This window comes from Herpailurus yagouaroundi, unplaced genomic scaffold (assembly GCF_014898765.1).
Source record: "Herpailurus yagouaroundi ecotype Mexico unplaced genomic scaffold, PumYag 220, whole genome shotgun sequence".
Lineage (NCBI taxonomy): Eukaryota > Metazoa > Chordata > Mammalia > Carnivora > Felidae > Herpailurus > Herpailurus yagouaroundi.
Window position 1 is genome coordinate 6853200 of NW_024412451.1, and position 23539 is coordinate 6876738.

Consider the following 23539-nt stretch of genomic DNA (forward strand, 5'->3'; position numbering starts at 1 on the left):
CATCCCTGTCGTGTTCCTGATCTCAGGGAGAAAGCTCTGAGTTTTTCTCCATTGAGGATGGTATTAGCTGAGGGCTTTTCATAAATGACTTTTATGATGTTTAAGTATGTTCCTTTTATCCCGACTTTCTCAAGGGTTTTTATTAAGAAAGTTGCTGAATTTTGTCAAATGCTTTTTCTGCATCGATTGATGGGATCATATGGTTCTTATCTTTTCTTTTATTAATGTGATGTATCACATTGATTTGTGAGTGTTGAACCAGCCTTGTAGCCCAGGAATGAATCCCACTTGATCATGGTGAATAATTCTTTTTATATGCTGTTGAACTCAATTTGGTAGTATCTTGTTGAGAATTTTTGCATCCATATTCATCAGGGATATTGGCCTGTAGTTCTCTTTTTTTGCTGGGTCTCTGGTTTGGGAATCAAAGTAATGCTGGTTTCATGGAATGAGTCTGGAAGTTTTCCTTCCCTTTCTATTTTTTGGAACAGCTTGAGAAGGATAGGTATTATCTCTGCTTTAAATGTCTGGTAGAATTCCCCAGGGAAGTCATCTGGTCCTGGACTCTTATTTGTTGGGAGATTTTTGATAACTGATTCAATTTCTTCGCTGGTTATGGGTCTGTTCAAGCTTTCTATTTCTTCCTGTTTGAGTTTTGGAAGTGTGTGGGTGTTTAGGAATTTGTCCATTTCTTCCAGGTTGTCCAGTTTGTTGGCATATAATTTTTCATAATATTCCCTGATAATTGCTTGTATCTCTGAGGGATTGGTTGTCATAATTCCATTTTCATTCGTGATTTTATCTATTTGGGTCATCTCCCTTTTCTTTTTGAGAAGCCTGGTTAGAGGTTTATCAATTTTGTTTATTTTTTCAAAAAGCCAACTCTTGGTTTCATTGATCTGCTCTACACTTTTTTTAGATTCTATATTGTTTATTTTTGCTCTGATCTTTATTATTTCTCTTCTGCTGGGTTTGGGGTGTCTTTGCTGTTCTGCTTCTATTTCCCTTAGGTGTGCTGTTAGATTTCGTATTTAGGATTTTTCTTGTTTCTCGAGATAGGCCTGGATTGCAATGTATTTTCCTCTCAGGACTGCCTTCACTGCATCCCAAAGGTTTGGATTGTTGTATTTTCATTTTCGTTTGTTTCCATATATATTTTTAATTTCTTCTCTAATTGCCTGGTTGACCCACTCATTCTTTAGTAGGGTGTTCTTTAACCTCCATGCTTTTGGAGGTTTTCCAGACATTTTCCTGAAGTTGATTTCAAGTTTCATAGCATTGTGGTCTGAAAGTATGCATGGTACGATCTCAATTCTTTTATACTTATGAAGGGCTGTTTTGTGACCCAGTGTGTGATCTTGGAGAATGTCCCATGTGCACTCGAGAAGAAAGTATATTCTGTTGCTTTGGGATACAGAGTTCTAAATGTATCTGTCAGTTCCATCTGGTCCAATGTATCGTTCAGGGCCCTTGTTTCTTTATTGATCCTGTGTCTAGATGATCTGTCTATCCATTGTTGTTAGTGGGGTATTAAAGTCCCCTGCAATTACTACATTCTTATCAATAAACTTGCGTATGTTTGTGATTAATTGTTTTATATATTTGAAGGCCCCTGTATTCAGTGCATAGACCTTTAATTGTTAGCTCTTCCTGATGGATAGACCCTGTAATTATTATATAATGCCCTTCTTCATCTCTTGTTACAGCCTTTCATTTAAAGTCTAGTTTGTCTGATATAAGTATGGGTACTCCGGCTTTCCTTTGACTTCCAGTAGCATGATAGATAGTTCTCCATCCTCTCACTTTCAATCTGAAGGTGTCCTCAGGTCTAAAATGAGTCTCTTGTGGGGGCGCCTGGGTGGCACAGTCGGTCAGGCATCCGACTTCAGCCAGGTCACGATCTCGCGGTCCATGAGTTCGAGCCCCGCGTCAGGCTCTGGGCTGATGGCTCAGAGCCTGGAGCCTGTTTCCGATTCTGTGTCTCCCTCTCTCTCTGCCCCTCCCCCCGTTCATGCTCTGTCTCTCTCTGTCCCAAAAATAAATAAACGTTGAAAAAAAAAATTAAAAAATAAAATAAAATAAAATGAGTCTCTTGTAAACAGCAATTAGATGGGTCTTATTTTTTTTTATCCATTCTGATACCCTGTGTCTTTTGGTTGGAGCATTTAGTCCATTTACAATTCAGTGTTATTACTGAAAGATAGGGGTTTAGAGTCATTGTGATGTCTGTAGGTTTCATGCTTGTAGTGATGTCTCTGGTCCTTTGTGGTCCTTGCAACATTTCACTCACAGAGTCCCCCTTAGGATCTCTTGTAGGGCTGGTTTAGTGGCAATGAATTCCTTCAGTTTTTGTTTGGGAAAACCTTTATTTTTCCTTGTATTCTGAATGACAGACTTGTTGGGTAAAGGATTCTCGGCTGCAGATTTTTCGTGTTCATCACATTGAAGATTTCCTGCCATTCCTTTCTGGCCTGCCAAGTTTCAGTAGATAGGTCTGCCACTAGTCTTATGGGTCTCCCTTTATAAGTTAGAGCGTGTTTATCCCTAGCTGCTTTCAGAATTTTCTCTTTATCCTTGTATTTTTCCAGTTTCACTATATGTCGTGCAGAAGATCGATTGAAATCACGTCTGAAGGGAGTTCTCTGTGCCTCTTGGATTTCAATGCCTTTTTCCTTCCCCAGATCAGGGAAGTTCTCAGCTATGATTTGTTCAAGTACACCTTCAGCCCCTTCTCTCTCTTCTTCTGGAATTCCCTATGATATGGATATTGTTCCATTTGATTGCATCACTTAGTTCTCTAATTCTCCCCTCATACTCCTGGATTTTTTAAATCTTTTTCTCAGCTTCCTCTTTTTCCATAATTTTGTCTTCTAATTCACCTAGTCTCCCCTCTGCCTCTTCAATCCATGCTATGGCCGCCTCCATTTTATTTTTCACCTCATTTATAGCATTGTTTAGCTCCTTGTGACTCTTTCTTAGTCCCTTGATCTCTGTAGCAATAGATTCTCTGCTGTCCTCTATGCTTTTTTCAAGCCCAGTGATTAATTTTATGACTGTTATTCTAAATTCTTGTTCCGTCGTATTGCTTAAATCGTTTTTGATCAATTCGTTAGCTGTCGCTACTTCTTGGAGTTTCTTTTGAGGAGAATTCTTCTGTTTCGTCATTTTGGGTAGTCCCTGTGGTGGCTCCAAACTGCAGGGCACTTCCCCTGTGCTGTGTGGAGTAACTTGTGTTGGTGGGCGGGGCTGCGGTGAGACCCGATGTCTGTCCCCAGCCCACTGCTGGGGTCACAGTCAGACTGGTGCGTACCTTATCTTCCCCTCTCCCAGGGGCAGGACTCACTGTGGAGTGGTGTGGCCCCTGTCTGGGCTACTTGCACACTCCCAGGCTTGTGGTGCTGCTTCGATGGGATCTGGCGTATTAGCTGGGGTGGATCCGCAAGGTGCACAGGGGTGGGAGGGGCAGGCTCGGCTCGCTTTGCCTTGGGTGGTCCGCTTCGGGAGGGAGGCAGACCTGTCGGAGGGATGGATCCCCAGAAGCACAGCGTTGGGTGTTTGCGTGGTGCAAGCAAGTTCGGTGAGGGGAACTGGTTCCCTTTGGGATTTCGGCCGGGGGATGGGAGAGGGAGATGGCGCTTGCCAGCGCCTTTGTTCCCCACCATGCTGGGCTCTGTCCTCCGGGGCTCAACAACTCTCCCTCCCGGTGTCCTCTTGGCCCCCCCCCCCCCCCCCGCTCTCCGAGAGCAGAGCTGTTGACTTTTAACATTCCAGATGTTAAGTCCCGCTGGCTGTCAGAACACACTCCGTCCGGCCCCTCCACTTTTGCAAGCCAGACTCCGGGGCTCTGCCTTGCCGGGCGGGCTGCCCCTCCACTGCCGCGGTCCCTCCCGCCAGTCCGGGTAGCGCACCGCCTCTCCGCCCTTCCTACCTTCTTCCGTGGGCCTCTCCTCTACGCTTGGCTCCAGAGTCTCCGTTCTGCTCGTCTTCTGGCGGTTTTGTGGGTTATTTAAGCAGATGTGGGTGGAATATACGCGATCGGCAGGACGAGGTGAGCCCAGCATCCTCCTACACCGCCATCTTCCTGTTACTGTCTTCTTGATACTAGCCATCCTGACAGGTGTCAGGCATATTTTTGGGGTGTGAATTAACTTCTTTCTTGCCCTTTGATTTATAATTTATGTTTGTGTTGTATATTTTTGTTTGTCTTAGCCTCTGGTTTTCAAATATATTTTATAATACTCATCACCCATATACGTACATTTCTGAGACACTTGGCACTTTTTCCTTTGCAGGTGGTTTTGGTTTTATTTGTACATAAAAAAGATTGTTTTGCTAGGCTTGTAAATAATAACAGCTGTCTTTGCAAGCACCGCTGTGTGGAAGATGATGGAAATTGTGTGACACAGTATAAGCTTCCTCTCGCTGGAAGGTCTGTCCTGTTCCACTTACCTCTCCTCCCAAAGACCAGCTGTTACATAGACTTACACAGTGTTCCAGCTTAAAAAAGCAAACAAACAGCTGTCAGCATTGTCTCTTCTCCTTAGAGGCAATGAACTTTTACCCTATTAACTAAATATTTTGGTATTTACTTCCTGATCTTTTAATGACACTCTTACAAAGCTGTGTGATACTGAGATTTGGGAGAAACGAGGATATTTGGTCTTCATCCATGGTTCCTGGCTCACAGCCCCCCAGATCCTTGGAATTTTCCTGAGCCCTAAGCAGCAGGGGCATCTTCTGTCGTAATATTTGGTCTTGTCTTCAGTTCCTGGCAAAAAAACCAAACCCTTTAGAGCCATAACCCTGGTGTGTGTCAGCCCCTGTCCACCACTATTGGGTTTATACAAGTAAGGGGAATTTTGGAAATCCCCTAAGGATGGTGGTTGCCAAGGGAACCAGCCCTGTGATTGGAGGGTCGGGGCTTCCAGCCCCACCTCTTCACCTCCAGAGATGGGGGAGGGGCTGCAGGTGGAATCAGTGACCCAAGGCCAGTGATACACTCCAAGTCAATCACAGCTATGTAATAAAGCTTCCAGAAACACCCAAGAGGGTGGGGTTTGGGAGCTGCTAGTGGGGTGGAGGTGCCCCGAGAGTGGCTCACTGGAGGGGAGCATGGGAGCCCTAGCCTCCTTCCCCCACACCCCCTGTCCAGGGCATGTCTTCACCTGGCTGTTAATTCATATCTTTTACTATCTTTATAGTGAGTGATCCAATGGAGTAAATGGGTTTCCTTAATTCTTCGAGCTGCTCTAGCATGGTTTTTTGTTTTGCTTTTTTTTAATGTTTGCTTATTTTTGAGAGAGAGAGAAACAGCATGAAAAGGGGAGGGGTAGAGAGAGAGAGGGAGACACAGAATCCGAAGCAGCTTCCAGGCTCCAGGCTCCAAGCTGTCAGCACAGAGCCCGACGTGGGGCTCGAACTCACAAACCATGAGCTCATGACCTGAGCCAAAGTCGGACGCTTAACCCACTGAGCCACCCAGGCGCCCCTTCTCTAGCATGTTAATTGAGCCCAAGAAGGGGGTCATGGGAACCTCTAATTCCAGCCCCCCACCCGCTTGCTGATCAGAAGCATGGGTGATAGCCGGGGCTTCCAGGAGAGTGCCCTCACCTGTGGGATCTGACGCCACCTCCAGGTAGATGGTGTCAGAATTAAGTTGAGCTGTAGGCCACCCCACTGTAGGGATCCCACCTGGTGGTGTGAGGGGATCCCCCTTCCTCCACCCATATGGTGGAACTTGGTCCAGAAAAAAAAAAAAAGCACTACCTCAGAGTCTGCTCGGGTTGCCATTGAGCATCTTTATTTTATTTTTTTGATTAAAAAAAAAGTTTAATGTTTATTTTTGAGAGTGAGTGGGGGTGGGGCGCGCGTGCGCGCGCGCACACACACACACACACACACACACACACACACACACACACACTATCCAAAGCAGGCCCTAGGCTCCAGGCTGGGTGCCATCAGCACAGAGCCCAATGTGGGGCTCGAACCCATGAACCTGAGATCATGACCTGAGCTGAAGTCAGAGGCTTAACTGCCTGAGCCACCCAGGTGCCTGGCATCTTTTGTGTTCTTCCACCTGCAGCACTCACGGGCATGCCTTCATGCCTACTCTTCCTAGAGGTCAGCTTCTGCTCAGAGTAGTATTCCCTGTTTTGTTTATTTTTGAGAGAGACTCCCAGGCAGGCTCTGCACTGGCAGCTCGGAGCCTGACGCGGGGCTTGAACTCATGAACTGTGACGCTTAACTGACTGAGCCACCCAGGCGCCCTCACAGTCCCTGTTGTAAAGGGAAATCGCTTCTCCTGTGTGGCTCCTTTACCCACACAGAACACGGCGCCTCTGACTCTCCTGGTCACCAAATGCGTGGAGATTTTTCCCCACAGCCACTCATTTCCCTGTGACACCAGCTGGGTGTCCTGCAGTTTGTCAGCAGAAACTCCTGAGATACCACGATTTGGTCACAGGCAAGGGGAAGCTTTGCTGCCACGATTTGCAGACTGGGGAGACCACAGCCTTCGGCTGTGAACGGAAAGCCCACTCCAGAGGGGAAGGTTTAGGCTTAAATAGGCAAAACCCGCAAGTTTGTCCCCTTGTCGAGGGTGGACCGACCCCAGACTTCAACTTCAGGAGCAGACGACAAGCAGGACCCAGCCCTCTGTTTCCGGCAGTGGCTCCAGGGTGTGGCAGCTGAGGAGGAGCACGATACCATGTGTCTTCCCGTGAATTTTGCTGAATTTTGTGCGGGCCCATTGCCACAGGCCGTGCTTTTATTCTTCAGGGTCATCTGGCCTGGTGACAATTTCTGTTTTCTCTCCCTTGCCATGAGGGAACCCATCTTGTCCGTTAGCTGTTGCTGTCTGATTATTAGGGTCTTTTGTTCTCAACGTTAAAAAAAATTTTTTTTCTTGGGGCTCCTGGGTGGCTCAGTCGGTTGAGTGTCTGACTTCGGCTCAGGTCATGATCTCGCAGTTCATGAGTTCAAGCCCCAGGTCGGGCTCCGTACTGACAGCTCAGAGCCTGGTGCTTGCTTCAGATTCTGTGTCTCCCTCTCTCTCTGCCCCTTCCCTACTCATGCTTTGTCTCTGTCTCTCAAAAATGAATAAACGTTAAAAAAATTTCTTTTTTTCTTTAAGTGTATTTATTTTGAGAGAGAGCAAGCATGAGTAAGAGGGGGGGGCGGAGAGAGAGAGGCAGAGAAAGAATCCTAAGCAGGCTCTGTGCTGTGACCACAGAGCCTGGCGTGGGGCTCAAACTCATGAATTGTGAGATCGTGACCTGAGTAGAAATCAAGAGTCAGACGCTTAATCAACTGAGCCACCCAGGTGCGCCTTTTGTTATCAAATTGAACTCCATTGTGGCACTGTCTAACCATAGATAGGGTCAGATCCCACAGGGTAAGGGCTCACCCTACAAGGCAGCCCCTCTCCCCCAACTTCAGATGCCAACCAAAACTCCAGTGGCCTTCGGAGGTTCCTAGGATCCCTGCCTTGGGTTTAGTTAATTTTCAGGAGTGGCCCCCAGAATTCAGGAAACCATTACTACGATACCCGTTTGCTGCAAAGGATATTAACTAATAAGAATCAACAGCCAGATGAAGAGATCCATCAGGTGAGATTCCAAAGGAGCTTCTGTCCCCAGTCAGAGGCCCCGAAGGGTGCCCTGGGGACTGGATCTGGTTCCACAGTCGGGAAGCTGTCCAGACCCCGCCCTTGTGGGTGTTTATGGAGGCTTCATGACACAGGCAGGGTGCACGAAATCATCGGTGATTGGCCATTGTCCACCTCCAGCCCCTCTCTCCTCCCTGGAGGTTGAGGGTCAGTTCTAACCCTCCAGTCACTGCTCTGGTTCCCCTGGCAACCAGCCCCCCATTCCTAAAACTCACCTCATCAACATAGTAAGAGACACCTTTATCACTCTTCCTCACTTAAGAAATTTCAAGGGTTTGGGGCACATGGGTGGCTCAGTCACTTGAGTATCAAATTTTTGCTCAGGTCATGATCTCACAGCTCACGGGTTCGAGCCCCGCATCGGGCTTTGTGCTGACAGCTCAGACCCTGGAGCCTCCTTCGGATTCTGTGTCTCCCTGTCTCCTTGCCCCGCCCCTGCTTGCACTCTCTCTTTCTCTCTATCAAAAATAAAATCAACATTAAAAAAAGTTAAAAAGTTTTCAAGGTTCTTTTTGGTTTTTTTAATTTACATCCAAATTAGTTAGCATATAGTGCAACAATGATTTCAGGAGTAGATTCCTTACTGCCCCTTACCCATTTAGCCTCCCACAACCCCTCCAGTAACCCTCAGTTTGTTCTCCATATTTTGTCCCCCTCCCTGTTTTTATATTTTTGCTTCCCTTCCCTTCATCTGTTGTGTCTTAAATTCCCCGTATGAGTGAAGTCATATTTGTCTTGCTCTAAGTTCGCTTAGCATAATACCCTCCAGTTCCATCCACGTAGTTGCAAATGGCAAGATTTCATTCTTTTTGATTGTTGAGTAATACTCCATTGTGTGTGTGTGTGTGTGTGTGTGTGTGTGTGTGTGTGTGTGTGTGTATACATACACCACATCTTCTTTATCCATTCATCCATCGATGGACATTAGGGCTCTTTCCATACTTTGGCTATTGTTGATAGTGCTGCTGTAAACATGGGGTGCATGTGTCCCTTCGAAACAGCACACCTGTATCCCGTGGATAAATGCCTAGTAGTGCAATTGCTGCGTCGTAGGGTAGTTCTATTTTTAATTTTTTGAGGAACCTCCATACTGTTTTCCTGAGTGGCTGCACTAGTTTGCATTCTCACCAGCAGTGCAAAAGAGGTCCTCTTTCTCCCCATCCTTGCCAACATCTGTTGTTGCCTGAGTTGTTAATGTTAGCCATTCTGACAGGTGTGAGGTGGTATATATATTTTTTTTTTTACAATTTTTTAAAAATATATGAAATTTATTGTCAAATTGATTTTCATACAACACCCAGTGCTCATCCCAAAAGATGCCCTCCTCAATACCCATCACCCACCCTCCCCTCCCTCCCACCCCCATCAGCCCTCAGTTTGTCCTCAGTTTTTAAGAGTCTCTTATGCTTTGGCTCTCTCCCACTCTAACCTCCTTTTTTTTTTTTTTTTTTTTTCCCTTCCCCTCCCCCATGGGTTCCTGTTAAGTTTCTCAGGATCCACATAAGAGTGAAAACATGGTATCTGTCTTTCTCTGTATGGCTTATTTCACTTAGCATCACACTCTCCAGTTCCATCCACGTTGCTACAAAGGGCCATATTTCATTCTTTCTCATTGCCACGTAGTACTCCATTGTGTATATAAACCACAATTTGTTTATCCATTCATCAGTTGATGGACATTTAGGCTGTTTCCATAATTAGGCTATTGTTGAGAGTGCTGCTATAAACATTGGGGTACAAGTGCCCCTATGCATCAGCACTCCTGTATCCCTTGGGTAAATTCCTAGCAGTGCTACAGCTGGGTCATAGTGTAGGTCTATTTCTAATTTTTTGAGGAACCTCTACACTGTTTTCCAGAGCGGCTGCACCAGTTTGCATTCCCACCAACAGTGCAAGAGGGTTCCCGTTTCTCCACGTCCTGTCCAGCATCTATAGTCTCCTGATTTGTTCATTTTGGCCACTCTGACTGGCGTGAGGTGATATCTGAGTGTGGTTTTGATTTGTATTTCCCTGATGAGGAGCGACGTTGAGCATCTTTTCATGTGCCTGTTGGCCATCCAGATGTCTTCTTTAGAGAAGTGTCTATTCATGTTTTCTGCCCATTTCTTCACTGGGTTATTTGTTTTTCGGGTGTGGAGTTTGGTGAGCTCTTTATAGATTTTGGATACTAGCCCTTTGTCCGATATGTCATTTGCAAATATCTTTTCCCATTCCGTTGGTTGCCTTTTAGTTTTGTTGATTGTTTCCTTTGCTGTGCAGAAGCTTTTTGTTTTGACGAGGTCCCAGTAGTTCATTTTACTTTTAATTCGCTTGCCTTTGGGGATGTGTCAAGTAAGAAATTGCTGTGGCTGAGGTCAGAGAGGTCTCTTCCTGTTTTCTCCTCTAGGGTTTTGATGGTTTCCTGGCTCACATTCAGGTCCTTTATCCATTTTGAGTTTATTTTTGTGAATGGTGTGAGAAAGCGGTTTAGTTTCAACCTTCTGCACGTTGCTGTCCAGTTCTCCCAGCACCGTTTGTTAAAGAGACTGTCTTTTTTCCATTGGATGTTCTTTCCTGCTTTGTCAAAGAGTAGTTGGCCATACGTTTGTGGGTCTAGTTCTGGGGTTTCTATTCTATTCCATTGGTCTATGTGTCTGTTTTTGTGCCAATACCATGCTGTCTTGATGATGACAGCTTTGTAGTAGAGGCTGAAGTCGGGGATTGTGATGCCTCCTGGTTTGGTCGTCTTCTTCAAAATTACTTTGGCTATTTGGGGCCTTTTGTGGTTCCATATGAATTTTAGGATGGCTTGTTCTAGCTTCGAGAAGAATGCTGGTGCAATTTTGATTGGGAGTGCATTGAATATGTAGGTAGCTTTGGGTAATACTGACATTTTGACAATATTCTTCCAACCCATGAGCACGGAATGCTTTTCCATTTCTTTATATCTTCTTCAGTTTCCTTCATAAGCTTTCTATAGTTTTCAGCATACAGATCTTGTACATCTTTGGTTAGATTTATTCCTAGGTATTTTATGCTTCTTGGTGCAATTGTGAATGGGATCAGTTTCTTTATCTGTCTTTCTGTTGCTTCATTATTAGTGTATAAGAATGCAGCTGATTTCTGTACATTGATTTTGTATCCTGCAACTTTGCTGAATTCATGTATCAGTTTTAGCAGACTTATGGTGGAGTCTGTTGGATTTTCCATGTATACTATCATGTCATCTGCAAAAAGTGAAAACTTCATCTTTCCCAATTTTGATGCCTTTGATTTCCTTTTGTTGTCTGATTGCTGATGCTAGAACTTACAACACTATGTTAAACAACAGCGGTGAGAGTGGACATCCCTGTCGTGTTCCTGATCTCAGGGAAAAAGCTCTCAGCCCTGCAGCCCAGGAATGAATTCCGCTTGACCATGGTGAATAGTTCTTTTTATATGCTGTTGAATTCGATTTGCTAGTATCATATTGAGAATTTTTGCATCCATATTCATCAGGGATATTGGCCTGTAGTTCTCTTTTTTTACTGGGTCTCTCTGGTTTAGGAATCAAAGTAATACTGGCTTCATAGAATGAGTCTGGAAGTTTTCCTTCCCTTTCTGTTTTTTGGAATAGCTTGAGAAGGATAGGTATTATCTCTGTTTTAAACATCTGGTAGAAATCCCCTGGGAAGCCATCTAGTCCTGGACTCTTATTTGTTGGGAGATTTTTGATAACTGATTCAATTTCTTCGCTGGTTATGGGTCTGTTCAAGCTTTCTATTTCCTCCTGATTGAGTTTTGGAAGTGTGTGGGTGCTTAGGAATTTGTCCATTTCTTCCAGGTTGTCCAGTTTGTTGGCATATAGTTTTTCATAGTATTCCCTGATAATTGCTTGTATCTCTGAGGGATTGGTTGTAATAATTCCATATTCATTCGTGATTTTATCTATTTGGGCCGTCTCCCTTTTCTTTTTGAGAAGCCTAGCTAGAGGTTTATCAATTTTATTTTTTCAAAAAGCCAACTCTTGGTTTCATTGATCTGCTCTACAGTTTTTTTAGATTCTTTATTGTTTATTTCTGCTCTGATCTTTATTATTTCTCTTCTGCTGGGTTTATGGTGTCTTTGCTGTTCTGCTTCTATTTCTTTTAGGTATTCTGTTAGATTTTGTATTTGGGATTTTTCTTGTTGCTTGAGATAGGCCTGGATTGCAATGTATTTTCCTCTCAGGACTGCCTTCACTGCATCCCAAAGCATTTGGATTGTTGTATTTTCATTTTCGTTTGTTTCCATATGTTTTTTTAATTTCTTCTCTAATTGCCTGGTTGACCCACTCATTCTTTAGTAGGATGTTCTTTAACCTCCATATTTTTGGAGGTTTTCCAGATTTTTTCCTGTGGTTGATTTCAAGCTTCATAGCATTGTGGTCTGAAAGTATACATGGTACGATCTCAATTCTTGTATACTTATGAAGGGCTCTTTTGTGACCCAGTATGTGATCTATCTTGCAGAATGTTCGTGTGCACTTGAGAAGAAAGTATATCCTGTTGCTTTGGGATGCAGAGTTCTAAATATATCTGTCAAGTCCATCTGATCCAATGTATCATTCAGGGCCCTTGTTTCTGTATTGACCGTGTGTCTAGATGATCCATTTCTGTAAGTGGAGTGTTAAAGTCCCCTGCAATTACCACATTCTTATCAATAAGGTTGCTTATGTTTGTGAGTAATTGTTACACATTTGGGGCTCCCGTATTCGGTGCATAGACATTTATATTTGTTAGCTCTTCCTGATGGATAGACCCTGTAATTATTATATAATGCCCTTCTTCAACTCTTGTTACAGCCTTTAATTTAAAGTCTAGTTTGTCTGATATAAGTATGGCTACTCCAACTTTCTTTTGACTTCCAGTTGCATGATAGATAGTTCTCCATCCCCTCACTTTCAATCTGAAGGTGTCCTCAGGTCTAAAATGAGTCTCTTGTAGACAGCAAATAGATGGGTCTTGTTTTTTTATCCGTTCTGATACCCTGTGTCTTTTGGTTGGAGCATTTAGTCCATTTACAATTCAGTGTTATTATTGAAAGATAGGGGTTTAGAGTCATTGTGATATCTGTAGGTTTCATGCTTGTAGCGGTGTCTCTGGTACTTTGTCTCACAGGATCCCCCTTAGGATCTCTTGTAAGGCTGGTTTAGTGGTGATGAATTCCTTCAGTTTTTGTTTGGGAAGACCTTTATCTCTCCTATTCTAAATGACAGGTTTGCTGGATAAAGGATTCTTGGGTGCATATTTTTTCTGTTCATCACATTGAAGATTTCCTGCCATTCCTTTCTGGCCTGCCAAGTTTCAGTAGAGAGATCTGTCACGAGTCTTATCGGTCTCCCTGTATATGTTAGAGCACGTTTATCCCTAGCTGCTTTCAGAATTTTCTTTATCCTTGTATTTTGCCAATTTCACTATGATATGTCGTGCAGAAGATCGATTCAAGTTACGTCTGAAGGGAATTCTCTGTGCCTCTTGGATTTCAGTGCCTTTTTCCTTCCCCAGATCAGGGAAGTTCTCAGCTATTATTTCTTCAAGTACCCCTTCAGCACCTTTCCCTCTCTCTTCCTCCTCTGGAATACCAATTATGCATAGATTATTTCTCTTTAGTGCATCACTTAGTTCTCTAATTTTCCACTCATACTCCTGGATTTTTTTATTTCTCTTTTTCTCAGCTTTCTCTTTTTCCATAATTTTATCTTCTAGTTCACCTATTCTCTCCTCTGCCTCTTCAGTCCGAGCTGTGGTTGTCTCCATTTTATTTTGCAGCTATTTATAGCATTTTTAAAAGCTCCTCCTGGCTGTTCCTTATTCCCTTGATCTCTGTAGCAATAGAGTCTCTGCTGTCCTCTATACTTTTTTCAAGCCCAGCGATTAATTTTATGACTATTATTCTAAATTCACTTTCTGTTATATTAAATCCTTTTTGATCAGTTCGTTAGCTGTCGTTATTTCCTGGAGATTCTTTTGAGGGGAATTCTTCCGCTTGGTCATTTTGGATAGTCCCTGGAGTGGTGCGGGACTGCGGGGCACTTCCCCTGTGCTGTCTTGAGTAACTTGCGTTGGTGGGTGTCTGCCCCCAGCCCACCGCTGGGGCCACAGTCAGACTGGTGCGTGCCTTCTCTTCCCCTCTCCTAGGGGTGGGATTCACTGTGGGGTGGCGTGGCCCGTCTGGGCTACTTGCACACTGCCAGGCTTGTGGTGCTGGGGATCTGGCTTATCAGCTGGGGTGGATCGGCAAGGTGCGCGGGGGCAGGAGGGGCAGGCTCAGCTCGCTTTTCCTTTGGTGGTCTGCTTCAGGAGGGGCCCTGCAGCACCGGGAGGGAATCAGACCCGCCACCGGAGGGATGGATCTGCAGAAGCACAGCGTTGGATGTTTGCGCGGTGCAAGCAAGTTCCCTGGCAGGAACTGGTTCCCTTTGGGATTTTGGTGGGGGATGGGCGAGGGAGATGGCACTGGCGAGGTCCTTTGTTCCCCGCCAAACTGAGCTCTGTCGTCCGGGGCTCAACAACTCTCCCTCCCGTTGTCCTTCTCCAAGCAGAGCTGTTAGCTTATAACCTTCCAGATGTTAAGTCCCGCTTGCTGTCCGAACACACTCCATCCAGCCCCTCCGTTTTTGCAGGCCAGACTCAGGGTCTCTGCTTGGTCGGCGGGCTGCCCCTCTGCCCCGGCTCCCTCCCCCCAGTCCGTGTAGTGCACACTGCCTCTCCACCCTTTCTACCCTCTTCTGTGGGCCTCTCGTCTACACTTGGCTCCAGAGAATCCGTTCTGCTAGTCTTCTGGTGGTTTTCTGGGTTATTTAGGCAGGTGTGGGTGGAATCTAAGTGTTCAGCAGGACGCGGTGAGCCCAGCGTCCTTCTACACCACCATCTTCTTCCTCAAGCCTTTATCGTGAGGTGGTATCTCATTGTGGTTTTGATCTGTATTTCCCTGATGATGAGTGATGTGGAGCATTTTTTCATGTGTTGGTTGGCCATCTGGATGTCGTCTTTGGAGAAGTGTCTATTCATGTCTTTTGCCCATTTCTTCACTGGATTATGTTTTGGGTGTTGAGTTTGGTAAGTTCTTTATAGATTTTGGATACTAACCCTTTATCTGATATGTTGTTTGCAAATTTCTTCTCCCATTCTGTCGGTTGCCTTTTAGTTGTGTTGATTGTTTCCTTTGCTGTGCAGAAGCTTTTTGTTTTGACGAGGTCCCAGTAGTTCATTTTTGCTTTCGTTTCCCTTGCCCCCGGAGATGTGTTGAGTAAGAGGTTGCTGTGGCCAAGATCAAAGAGGTTTTTGCCTGCTCTCTCCTCGAGGATTTTGATGGCTTCCTGTCTTACATTTAAGTCTTTCCTCCATTTTGAGTTTGTTTTTGTGTCTGGTGTAAGAAAGTGGTCCAGGTTCGTTCTTCTGCATGTCACTGTCCAGTTTTCCCAGCACCACTTGCTGAGGAGACTGTATTCCATTGGATATTCTTTCCGGCTTTGTCACAGATGAGTTGGCCATACGTTTGTGGGTCCATTTCTGGGTTCTCTATTCTGTTGCATTGATCTGAGTGTCTGTTTTTGTGCCAAAAAATTTTTCAAGTGTTTTAAGAGCTCTGTGCCAGACAGCTGGAACTAACCACAATATCACGAGTATGTAGTAAGATTGCAGGGTATTTCTAAAAAGTTTTAGTCCCCCAAAATACGACATGAAGTGGGTGGTTAGTGGAGAGCCATGTACATCATGGGGAAAAATCATTAAGAACCGGTTTGCAGGTGACCTCTTTCCAATAAGGAGTAATTTCGCAATGACCTGGGGTTTGATGTTACAGGTATCAGTGTCATTTGAGGATGTGACCATGGACTTCAGCAGGGAGGAGTGGGAGCAGCTGGGCCCCGCCCAGAGATGCCTGTACTGGGACGTGATGCTGGAGATCTGCAGCCACCTCCTCTCCCTGGGTGAGCACCCCTGCCCGGGCCAGCCCCCCCCCCCCCCCCGCCCGAATCTCGGACAGACCTCGTCGAGATTTCCCTCCTTGTTGTGGGACACAGCAGGGCAAATGAAGTATGTTATCTGTTTGCCTTTGATTTGTCCCTGTCTTGTCGTTCCTTTAGGGCCCTTTCGAATCGTACTTAGTTCCTAAGTAAAAGATGTTGACTTTTCCGAGGAGCCGATGCAAAGCTTCACTGAATGGCCTGTAAAGCCCAAGACCACATCCAAATCCGATACTCTTTCTCACGAACAGGGTACCCCATTCCCAGGCCAGAGATGATTTTCAGGATGGAAAAGGAAGAGGAGCCATGGATAAGGGAGGCTCAGCTCCCACATCAGTGGCGTCCAGGTGAGTGACTGTTACCTGGCAGACACGTGGACATCTCTGGGCGGGGGGGGCATTATTCAACCTGCCACCCTACCCATCCCCCGGTGGATGGACCGCACGCCCTGCGCTCTCCCGGTTTCTACAACTAACGCTGTGATGGCCGTGGGGGCAGGCGTAAGAATTTCTCAGAGGTGACTAGGCAGGAGAGGGCTTCCCTGATCCCTGGACACAAGCGTACTTAGTGTGACTAAGTAAACCATAGACTCTTCTGATGGGCTACAGAATCCGTGCTCTGGCGTGAGAAGGCTCAAGGACCCACCCTTGTACGCCTTGCTTGCCAGCGTGGCCTTGATCAGGTTTCTCCTGGCCCATGTGATAGGCCATTGGGCTGTTTCTTGGGTTTTTTTTTGTTTTTTTTTTTTAATTTTTTTTTTCAACGTTTATTTATTTTTGGGGGACAGAGAGAAACAGAGCATGAACGGAGGAGGGGCAGAGAGAGAGGGAGACACAGAATCGGAAACAGGCTCCAGGCTCTGAGCCATCAGCCCAGAGCCCGACGCGGGGCTCGAACTCCCGGACCGCGAGATCGTGACCTGGCTGAAGTCGGACGCTTAACAGGACGCTTAACCGACTGCGCCACCCAGGCGCCCCAGGCTGTTTCTTGTTTTAACGTCATTTAGCTAATACTGAGTTAGAGTGTCTCCTCATATCCTTCATGATCGGGCTTTCCGTCTATACGTTGCTTCTACATCTTGTTCGGTCCTTTTGTGTCCATGGAGTTTTCGTAAGGCCCTTTTTCTTTTTTATTTGCCCCCTGAATTCACTGGTTTGTCTTTTCTGTGGTGGATATTCTTCCTTCTTTTCCCCTAGTTGTGGCTCCTCCCCCTCAGAGCCCCAGGCTTACCCTCTGGTCATCCCTTCATATGGTAATTCCCTTGAAGGGCCCTTCTCTTCACAACACCAAGCCTCAGGGTTTTTTTTCTGGTGATCTCTAGATCAACCCCTCCAGTTCCTGTGCCTAAACCCTTCTCTTACCTTATTCAGTGGTGTGGTGGACAATTCCTGCGGGATGGCTCACTTCCCTTATTTGCTGGAGATCAGAAATTGGAATCCTTACCAAATCAAACATTTTTCTCAGCCTTTTACATTTTGTCAGATTCTTTTTTTTTTTTTTTAAGTTTATTAGAGCAGGGCACGTGGGTGGCTCAGTCAGTTAAGCGTCTGACTTCGGCTCAGGTCATGATCTCATGCTCATGAGTTCGAGCCCCACATCGGACTCTGTGCTGACAGCTCAGAGACTGGAGCCTGCTTAGGATTCTGTGTCTCCTCTCTCTCTGCCCTTCCCCTGCTCATACTCTGTCTCTCTTTCTCTCTCTCAAAAATAAATAAAAAACATTAGTTTATTAGAGCCAGCGAGTGGGGAAGAGCAGAGAAAGAATCCCACGCAGGCTCCGCACTGTCAGCTCAGAGCCTGGAACCTGCTTCAGATTCTGTGTCTCCCTCTCTCTGCTCCTCCCCTGCTCACACTCTGTCTCTCTCAAAAATAAATAAAAGCATTAAAAAAAATAATAAAGTCAGACACTCAACTGACTGAGCCAGCCACCCAGGCGCCTCACGTATTTCTACATTCAAATGTATCTAGAGAGTTTCATTGCTTGTGCTGTACCTAGTGTTCCTATTTTCTTGTCTACTACAGAGATGGATATACGTCAGTATAGACAGTATATACTGTCTGTAGGATGATCCTGTCTGCGTGGTCTGATTGATCTCCACTTTCCGTACTTAATCTTCGTTATGTCAGTATCGAGCATGAGGAAACCATTCAGGATATAAAAATTATTGAATTTCTGAAGATAGGCAAAAAATACTTTTTTCTATTTTGGAAGGAAACAAAATACCTGCTGAGGTAAATTCAAAGACACCAAGATTGGGGCGCCTGTGTGGCTCAGTCGGTGAAACGTCTGCCTTCGACTCCCTCTCCTTTGCCCCTTCCCTGTCTGTTCTCTCTCTCTCTCCTGTGTCTGAAAAACAAAGACACCGAGATCATCATTAGACAGAGTGGGTGACAACATGAGATGTTAAAACCATCAGCCTTTTGGCATTAATGTTGTCTGTTTAATGGAGGCCAACTCAAAAAATACATATCGGGATGAAGGGTGTAGGGAGTGACTGCTTGTGAACGTCCAAGGCGATGGCATCAGCCCAGAGGAGTGGCATTGGGGGTAACGTGAAGGACATGGTACTTGTAACTGTTCTGCATGGCAGCTGTGAGCTCTAAAGCTAAATTGGGGTAGAAGAGGTGAGAATATGCTTGGATTTGGGAATAAATTAGACTTTTTTTGGAAACAGCTTTGTGGGGGGGTTTTTTTGTTTTTTTTTAATATTTGAGGGAGAAAGAGAGAGAATCCAACTGGTGGAGGGTTAGAGAGAGAGGGAGACACAGGATCTGAAGCAGGCTTCAGGTTCTGGGCTGTCAGCCCAGAGCCCAACATGGGGCTCAAACCCACAAACCATGAGATCGTGAGATCATGACTTGAGCCAAAGTCGGACGCTTAACCGACTGAGCCACCCAAGTGTTCCTATTTGTTTTTTAAATGTCTATTTATTTTTGAGAGAGAGTGACCAGGAGAGGGGCAGAGTGGGGGGACAGAGGACCCGAACTGGGCTCTGTGCAGAGAGCCTGATGCAGAGCTCTAACTCACAAACTGATTCTGTCACTTGAGCCGAAGTTGGGTGCTTAACCGACTGAGCCACCCAGGCGCCCCAGAACAGCATTATTAACGTTAAGCTGCCTTGGAGAATTATGGACAAGCTTTTCAGCATAGTGCTGATATTTTACATTGAGCGTCTTCAGTAGTGATGTACATTTCATTGGGTTCTCCAAGAGTTTTATGATCTGAATGAACCGTTCAAAATGGTCAAATCACTGTCTGGGAACCCAAAGTAGAATGTCTTCAGAAAACGTGAAAACCAGTGTTTAGGTAGAATTGCTATATAAGAGCGCAAAATGAAAGAAAAAACCAAATAGCCTGATATAAAAAGTCAGGGACTCGAGTAGACGTTTCTCCTGAGGTGACATATGAGTGGCCAACAAGTATATGAAAAGATGCTCAGTATTAGGGTGAGGCAAAGCAAAACCACAGCGGTAACCAACTCACCTGCTAGACTGGCTACTGTTAAAAAATCAAAATAGTAAGTGTTGGCAAGGATGTGACCCTCACACTGTTGTTGAGAATGTAAAATGATGCCGCTACTATGGAAGACGGTACGGTGATTCCTCAGAAAACTAAGCCTGGGGGCGCCTGGGTGGCTCAGTGGGTTAAGTGTCCAACTTCAGCTCAGGTCATGATCTCATGGTTCATGGGTTCGAGCCCCACGTCAGGCTCTGTGCTGACGGCTCAGTGCCTGGAGCCTGCTTCGGATTCTGTGTCTCCCTCTCACTGCCCCTCCCCCACTCGCAGTCTGTCTCAAAAATAAATACACATTAAAAAACTAAGCATAGAATGACCATATGATGCAGCCAGCAATTAATTCCACTTCTGTATATATATCTGGGAGAATTGAAAGGATCTTGAAGAGAAGATTTGCACACCTATGTTCACAGTAGCTGAGAAGTGGGTGCAACCCAGTTGTCCATTGATGGGTGAACGGATTAAGAAAATGTGTGTACACACCATGCGATGTGATTCAGCCTTAAAAAGAAAGGTAAATCTGACCCATAATATGATATGGATGATTCTTGAGGATATTATAAGTGACAAACAGACAAATACTATCTGATTCCAGTCACAATAGGAGGTTAGGGGGTGTCTAGAGAGAGTCCTGTTCACAGAGACAGAAGGCAGGATGGTGGTATCCAGGGGGGGAGGGGGAGCTGCCATTTCAGTGGCATCGCGTCTGTCGCAAAATAAAAGTTGTGGAGGGGCGCCTGGGTGCCTCAGTCAGTTAAGCATCCAACTTCAGCTCAGGTCTTGATCTCTCGGTCCATAGTTCATAGTTGGAGCCCCGCATCGTGCTCCGTGCTGACAGCTCAGAGCCTGGAGCCTGCTTTGGATTCTGTGACTCCTTCTCTCTCTGCCCCTCCACCTCTCATTCTCTGTCTCTGTCTCTCTCTCAAAAATAAACACTAAAAAAAAAAAAACAAACAAGTTGTGGAGAGATGGGTTACACAACAGTGTGAACATGCCTGACACTCTTGCACTTAGAAATGGCTGAGGGGGTAAATTTTACACTGTGCATTTTTTTTAACCACAGTTTTTTTTTAACAGTTAACACTAAAGACAAAAAGCATTCGCATTTTTTAAAAAAGTGAATGATGTGGCGCCTGGGTGGCTCAGTTGGTTAAGCGTCCGACTTCGGCTCAGGTCATGATCTCACGGTCCGTGAGTTCGAGCCCCACATCGGGCTCTGGGCTGACAGCTCAGAGCCTGGAGCCTGTTTCAGAATCTGTGTCTCCCTCTCTCTCTGACCCTCCCCGGTTCATGCTCTGTCTCTGTCTCAAAAATAAATAAACGTTAAAAAAAATTTTTTTTTAAATAAATAAGTGAATGATGAGTGAGGTTTGGGGACAGGACAAAGGTCTGAGATACAGTTTCTCCAGGGGACTGACAGAAGAAATAAGATATGATGTTCTCTTCACAGTTGGTATTTAAATCTCAGGGCAGATGAAGGAATAATAAAATGCCATCACTCTTTTTGTATTTCTTTTTTCTTTTTTTAAAAATTTTTTGATGTTTATTTTTGAGAGAGACAGAGTGAGAGAGAGCACGAGTAGGGAAGGGGCAGAGAGAGAGGGAGACACAGAATCCGAAGCAGGCTCCAGGCTCTGAGCTGTCAGCACAGAGCCTGACGCGGGGCTTGAACTCACAAACCATGAGATCGTGACCTGAGCCGAAGTTGGACACGTAAGTGACTGAGCCACCCAGGCGCTCCTTCCTTTTCTGTTCAGCATCTCTTGCATCTTGTGTTCTATACTAGTCAACTGAATTAGCGATGACTCCTGTTCTTGGTGGATAAAAAACGATACATTGGGTTAGCGTAAGGCTGAAAGTTCTACAGAGAGACCAAGGTTCAGTTTAGTAATTTCTAGAATACTTTTCTCTCCTGTAAAAAGTTCAAAAGGCAGATGAGCAGGAAGCCTCACTTCTTGTATTCTCCGGGTGTCTAAGGTTTTCCCTAGCTGTTGCGCTGTGCTTTAGGACACTGTCCATGTGCGTGACTGGTGGAGTCTTTTGGGTTTTCCACGTAGAGTGTCCTGTCATCCGTGAAGAGTGCAAGTTTGACTTCTTTGCCAAGTTGGATGCCTAATATTTCGTCTTGTTGTCTGATTGCTGAGGCTCGGACTTCCAACACTATGTTAAACAGCAGCAGTGAGAGTGGACATCCCTGTCGCGTCCCTGATCTCGGGGGAAAGCTCTCAGTTTTTCTGTCGATGTGCGCGACTGAATGTGCACTGCATCCCAGGGCAGGTTCTGTGAGGCAGAAGGGGGGTGCGGGGTATCGAGAAGCTGTGGTCTTTCCCCCCGGGGCTGGAATCGGTGCATCATGTCGTATGCGTATTCCATCAGCCAAAACTGTCTCCCGGTCACATCTCATCACAAAGGACATTGAGAACTGTTACGTAGCTTGGCAGGCACGTACCTGGTCACAGTTAACTTCTATGAAAGACGGTGACACAGATTTCGGGGGACAGCTTGCTTGTCCACTCTTCCAGCGTTCCTTTCCTGGGTTGTAAGTTCATTTCTAGGTTCAAGCAAACAGATTTCAGCTTCCTGGAGAGTTGCCTTTGGGCAGCGGTACCCTCTTGCTGCTTGGCCATGTCAGGGCTGGTGCCGTCTCCGTTTTGCAGACGACACGTAGGGCGGGTGGACTCACCAAATCCACCTTGCTTCTGACAAGCGGGGGGAGACGGGGGATGAGTCACGACTTAGATCCAAAAGCTAACGAAGAGCTGGCCGCCGAGCCCCTCCGGCCCGCCCCGGCCGTTACCCTGTGCTGCCCGTGTCCGCGTTTCCTGGAGTCGTCCATAGGTGTGCGTATCTGTGGGTCTCTGGACTGTCTGCCCGCGGAAGTGGAGCCAGGCTGCCCTTGTTCGAATCTGACTCCCACCAGAGCTCAGCGAGGTGACTGTGGTCAGTTCCTTATGCTGCACCACCTCCTCTGTGAGACAGGGGTAGTAAGTGCCATTACGCATGGAGGGGTGTGAGGGTTGAAGGAGTTTCTGTGGCACGATGTCGCACGGTCTGGCACGCGGTCGTGCCGTCCGCAGACAGGCTGACACGCAGTAAAGTCTGTGGCTGTTTCCTCCTCATCACCAGCCTCGCCCCCGTCATTATCCTGCGACTTGCAATTTCTGTGTTCGGTCTCCATCCGCTCCTCTGACGTGTCCTCCTTCCTCTGTTAACTTGTGTCTACCTCTTCATCTTTTTCTCCTTCTAGAAGGGGAGTTTGGACTCAAAACCTCACGACAGAAAATTTTTGAAAAAGCTTCGTTTCGCGACGGTAAGGAACTTGCGGCCCCGGGAGGCGGGTCAGGGTGCTCCGTCTTGGGAGATGTGAACCCCACAACGAGGCGTCTGCAGAAGCAAGGGAAACCTTCGCGGCACGGGGCTCTCCTCAGTAGGGAAACACCGGATACAGAGAGAGACCGCGGGTGTAAAGACCCGGGAAAAATCGCTCCTGTGAGGCCCCATCTTGTTCCTCCACAAAAAAGACCTCCTAAACGTGGCTCATTTGCGAAAAGTTTGAAGCCCAACCTAGGAGGAAGTCCTCAAAAGCAAAGCGACGGCACAGAACACCTCGATGGGACTGTCGGCTCTGGCCGGCTACTCCCCCATAGCCCTTCCGGTCCTGGCTACAAGAACGTTCGTCCAGGAGAGAACCTGTGTGAAGGGAATCCACATATGAAAGTCGGCAGCCGTAAACCGCCACACGCACAACATCGAGTTCATACCTGGGAGAAACCCGATAAATGTGCCGAATGTGGCAGGGGCTTCGGCCAGAAGCCACCCCTCGAGCAGCAGAGATTCCACAGCGTGGAAAACCTCCAGGAGAGCAGGAAATGCACGACCAGCCTTGCCCCGCGGCCAGACCTCGGCGCGTATCTGCCCGCTCACGCAGGACACGTTCCGTACATATGTAAGGAGTGCGGGAAAGTCTTCGCTCAGAGGTCGGAACTGACGACACACCAGAAAAGCCACGCCAGACAGAAGCCCCACAAATGCCAGGAATGTGGAAAAGCCTTTTTCCAGGCGTTATCTCTCTTCAGACACCAGAGAACCCACACTCGAGGGAAGCTCTACGAGTGCGGCGAGTGTGGGAAAGGCTTCTCCCAGAAGTCCACCCTCGCCATCCATCAGAAAATCCACGCCGGCGAGCGGCAGTATGCGTGCGGCGAGTGTGGGAAGGCCTTCACCCAGAAGTCCGCGCTCAGCCTGCACCGGAGGATCCACTCGGGGGAGAAGGCCTACGCGTGCCTCGCGTGCGGCCAGGCCTTCGTGCAGAAGGCCCACCTGACCGTGCATCAGAGAAGCCACACCGGAGAGAAGCCCTACAAGTGCAGCGACTGCGGGAGAGCCT

General features: G+C 46.4%; 1 protein-coding gene and 1 non-coding gene across 2 annotated transcripts in view; both read left to right on the forward strand.

Moving 5' to 3' along the window:
- ZNF175 (zinc finger protein 175) overlaps positions 1–23539 on the forward strand; it is a 37735-nt gene that overhangs the window by 13315 nt on the left and 881 nt on the right. The window contains exons 3-5 of the mRNA XM_040458031.1: positions 15473–15599; positions 15887–15982; positions 22400–23516. Coding sequence (XP_040313965.1) covers positions 15473–15599; positions 15887–15982; positions 22400–23516 — 1340 coding nt within the window. The remainder of the gene's footprint in view (positions 1–15472; positions 15600–15886; positions 15983–22399; positions 23517–23539) is intronic.
- LOC121019057 (small nucleolar RNA SNORA28) lies at positions 4365–4490 on the forward strand. The gene has a single exon (XR_005785420.1). It is a non-coding gene; the product is annotated as a small nucleolar RNA SNORA28 (small nucleolar RNA).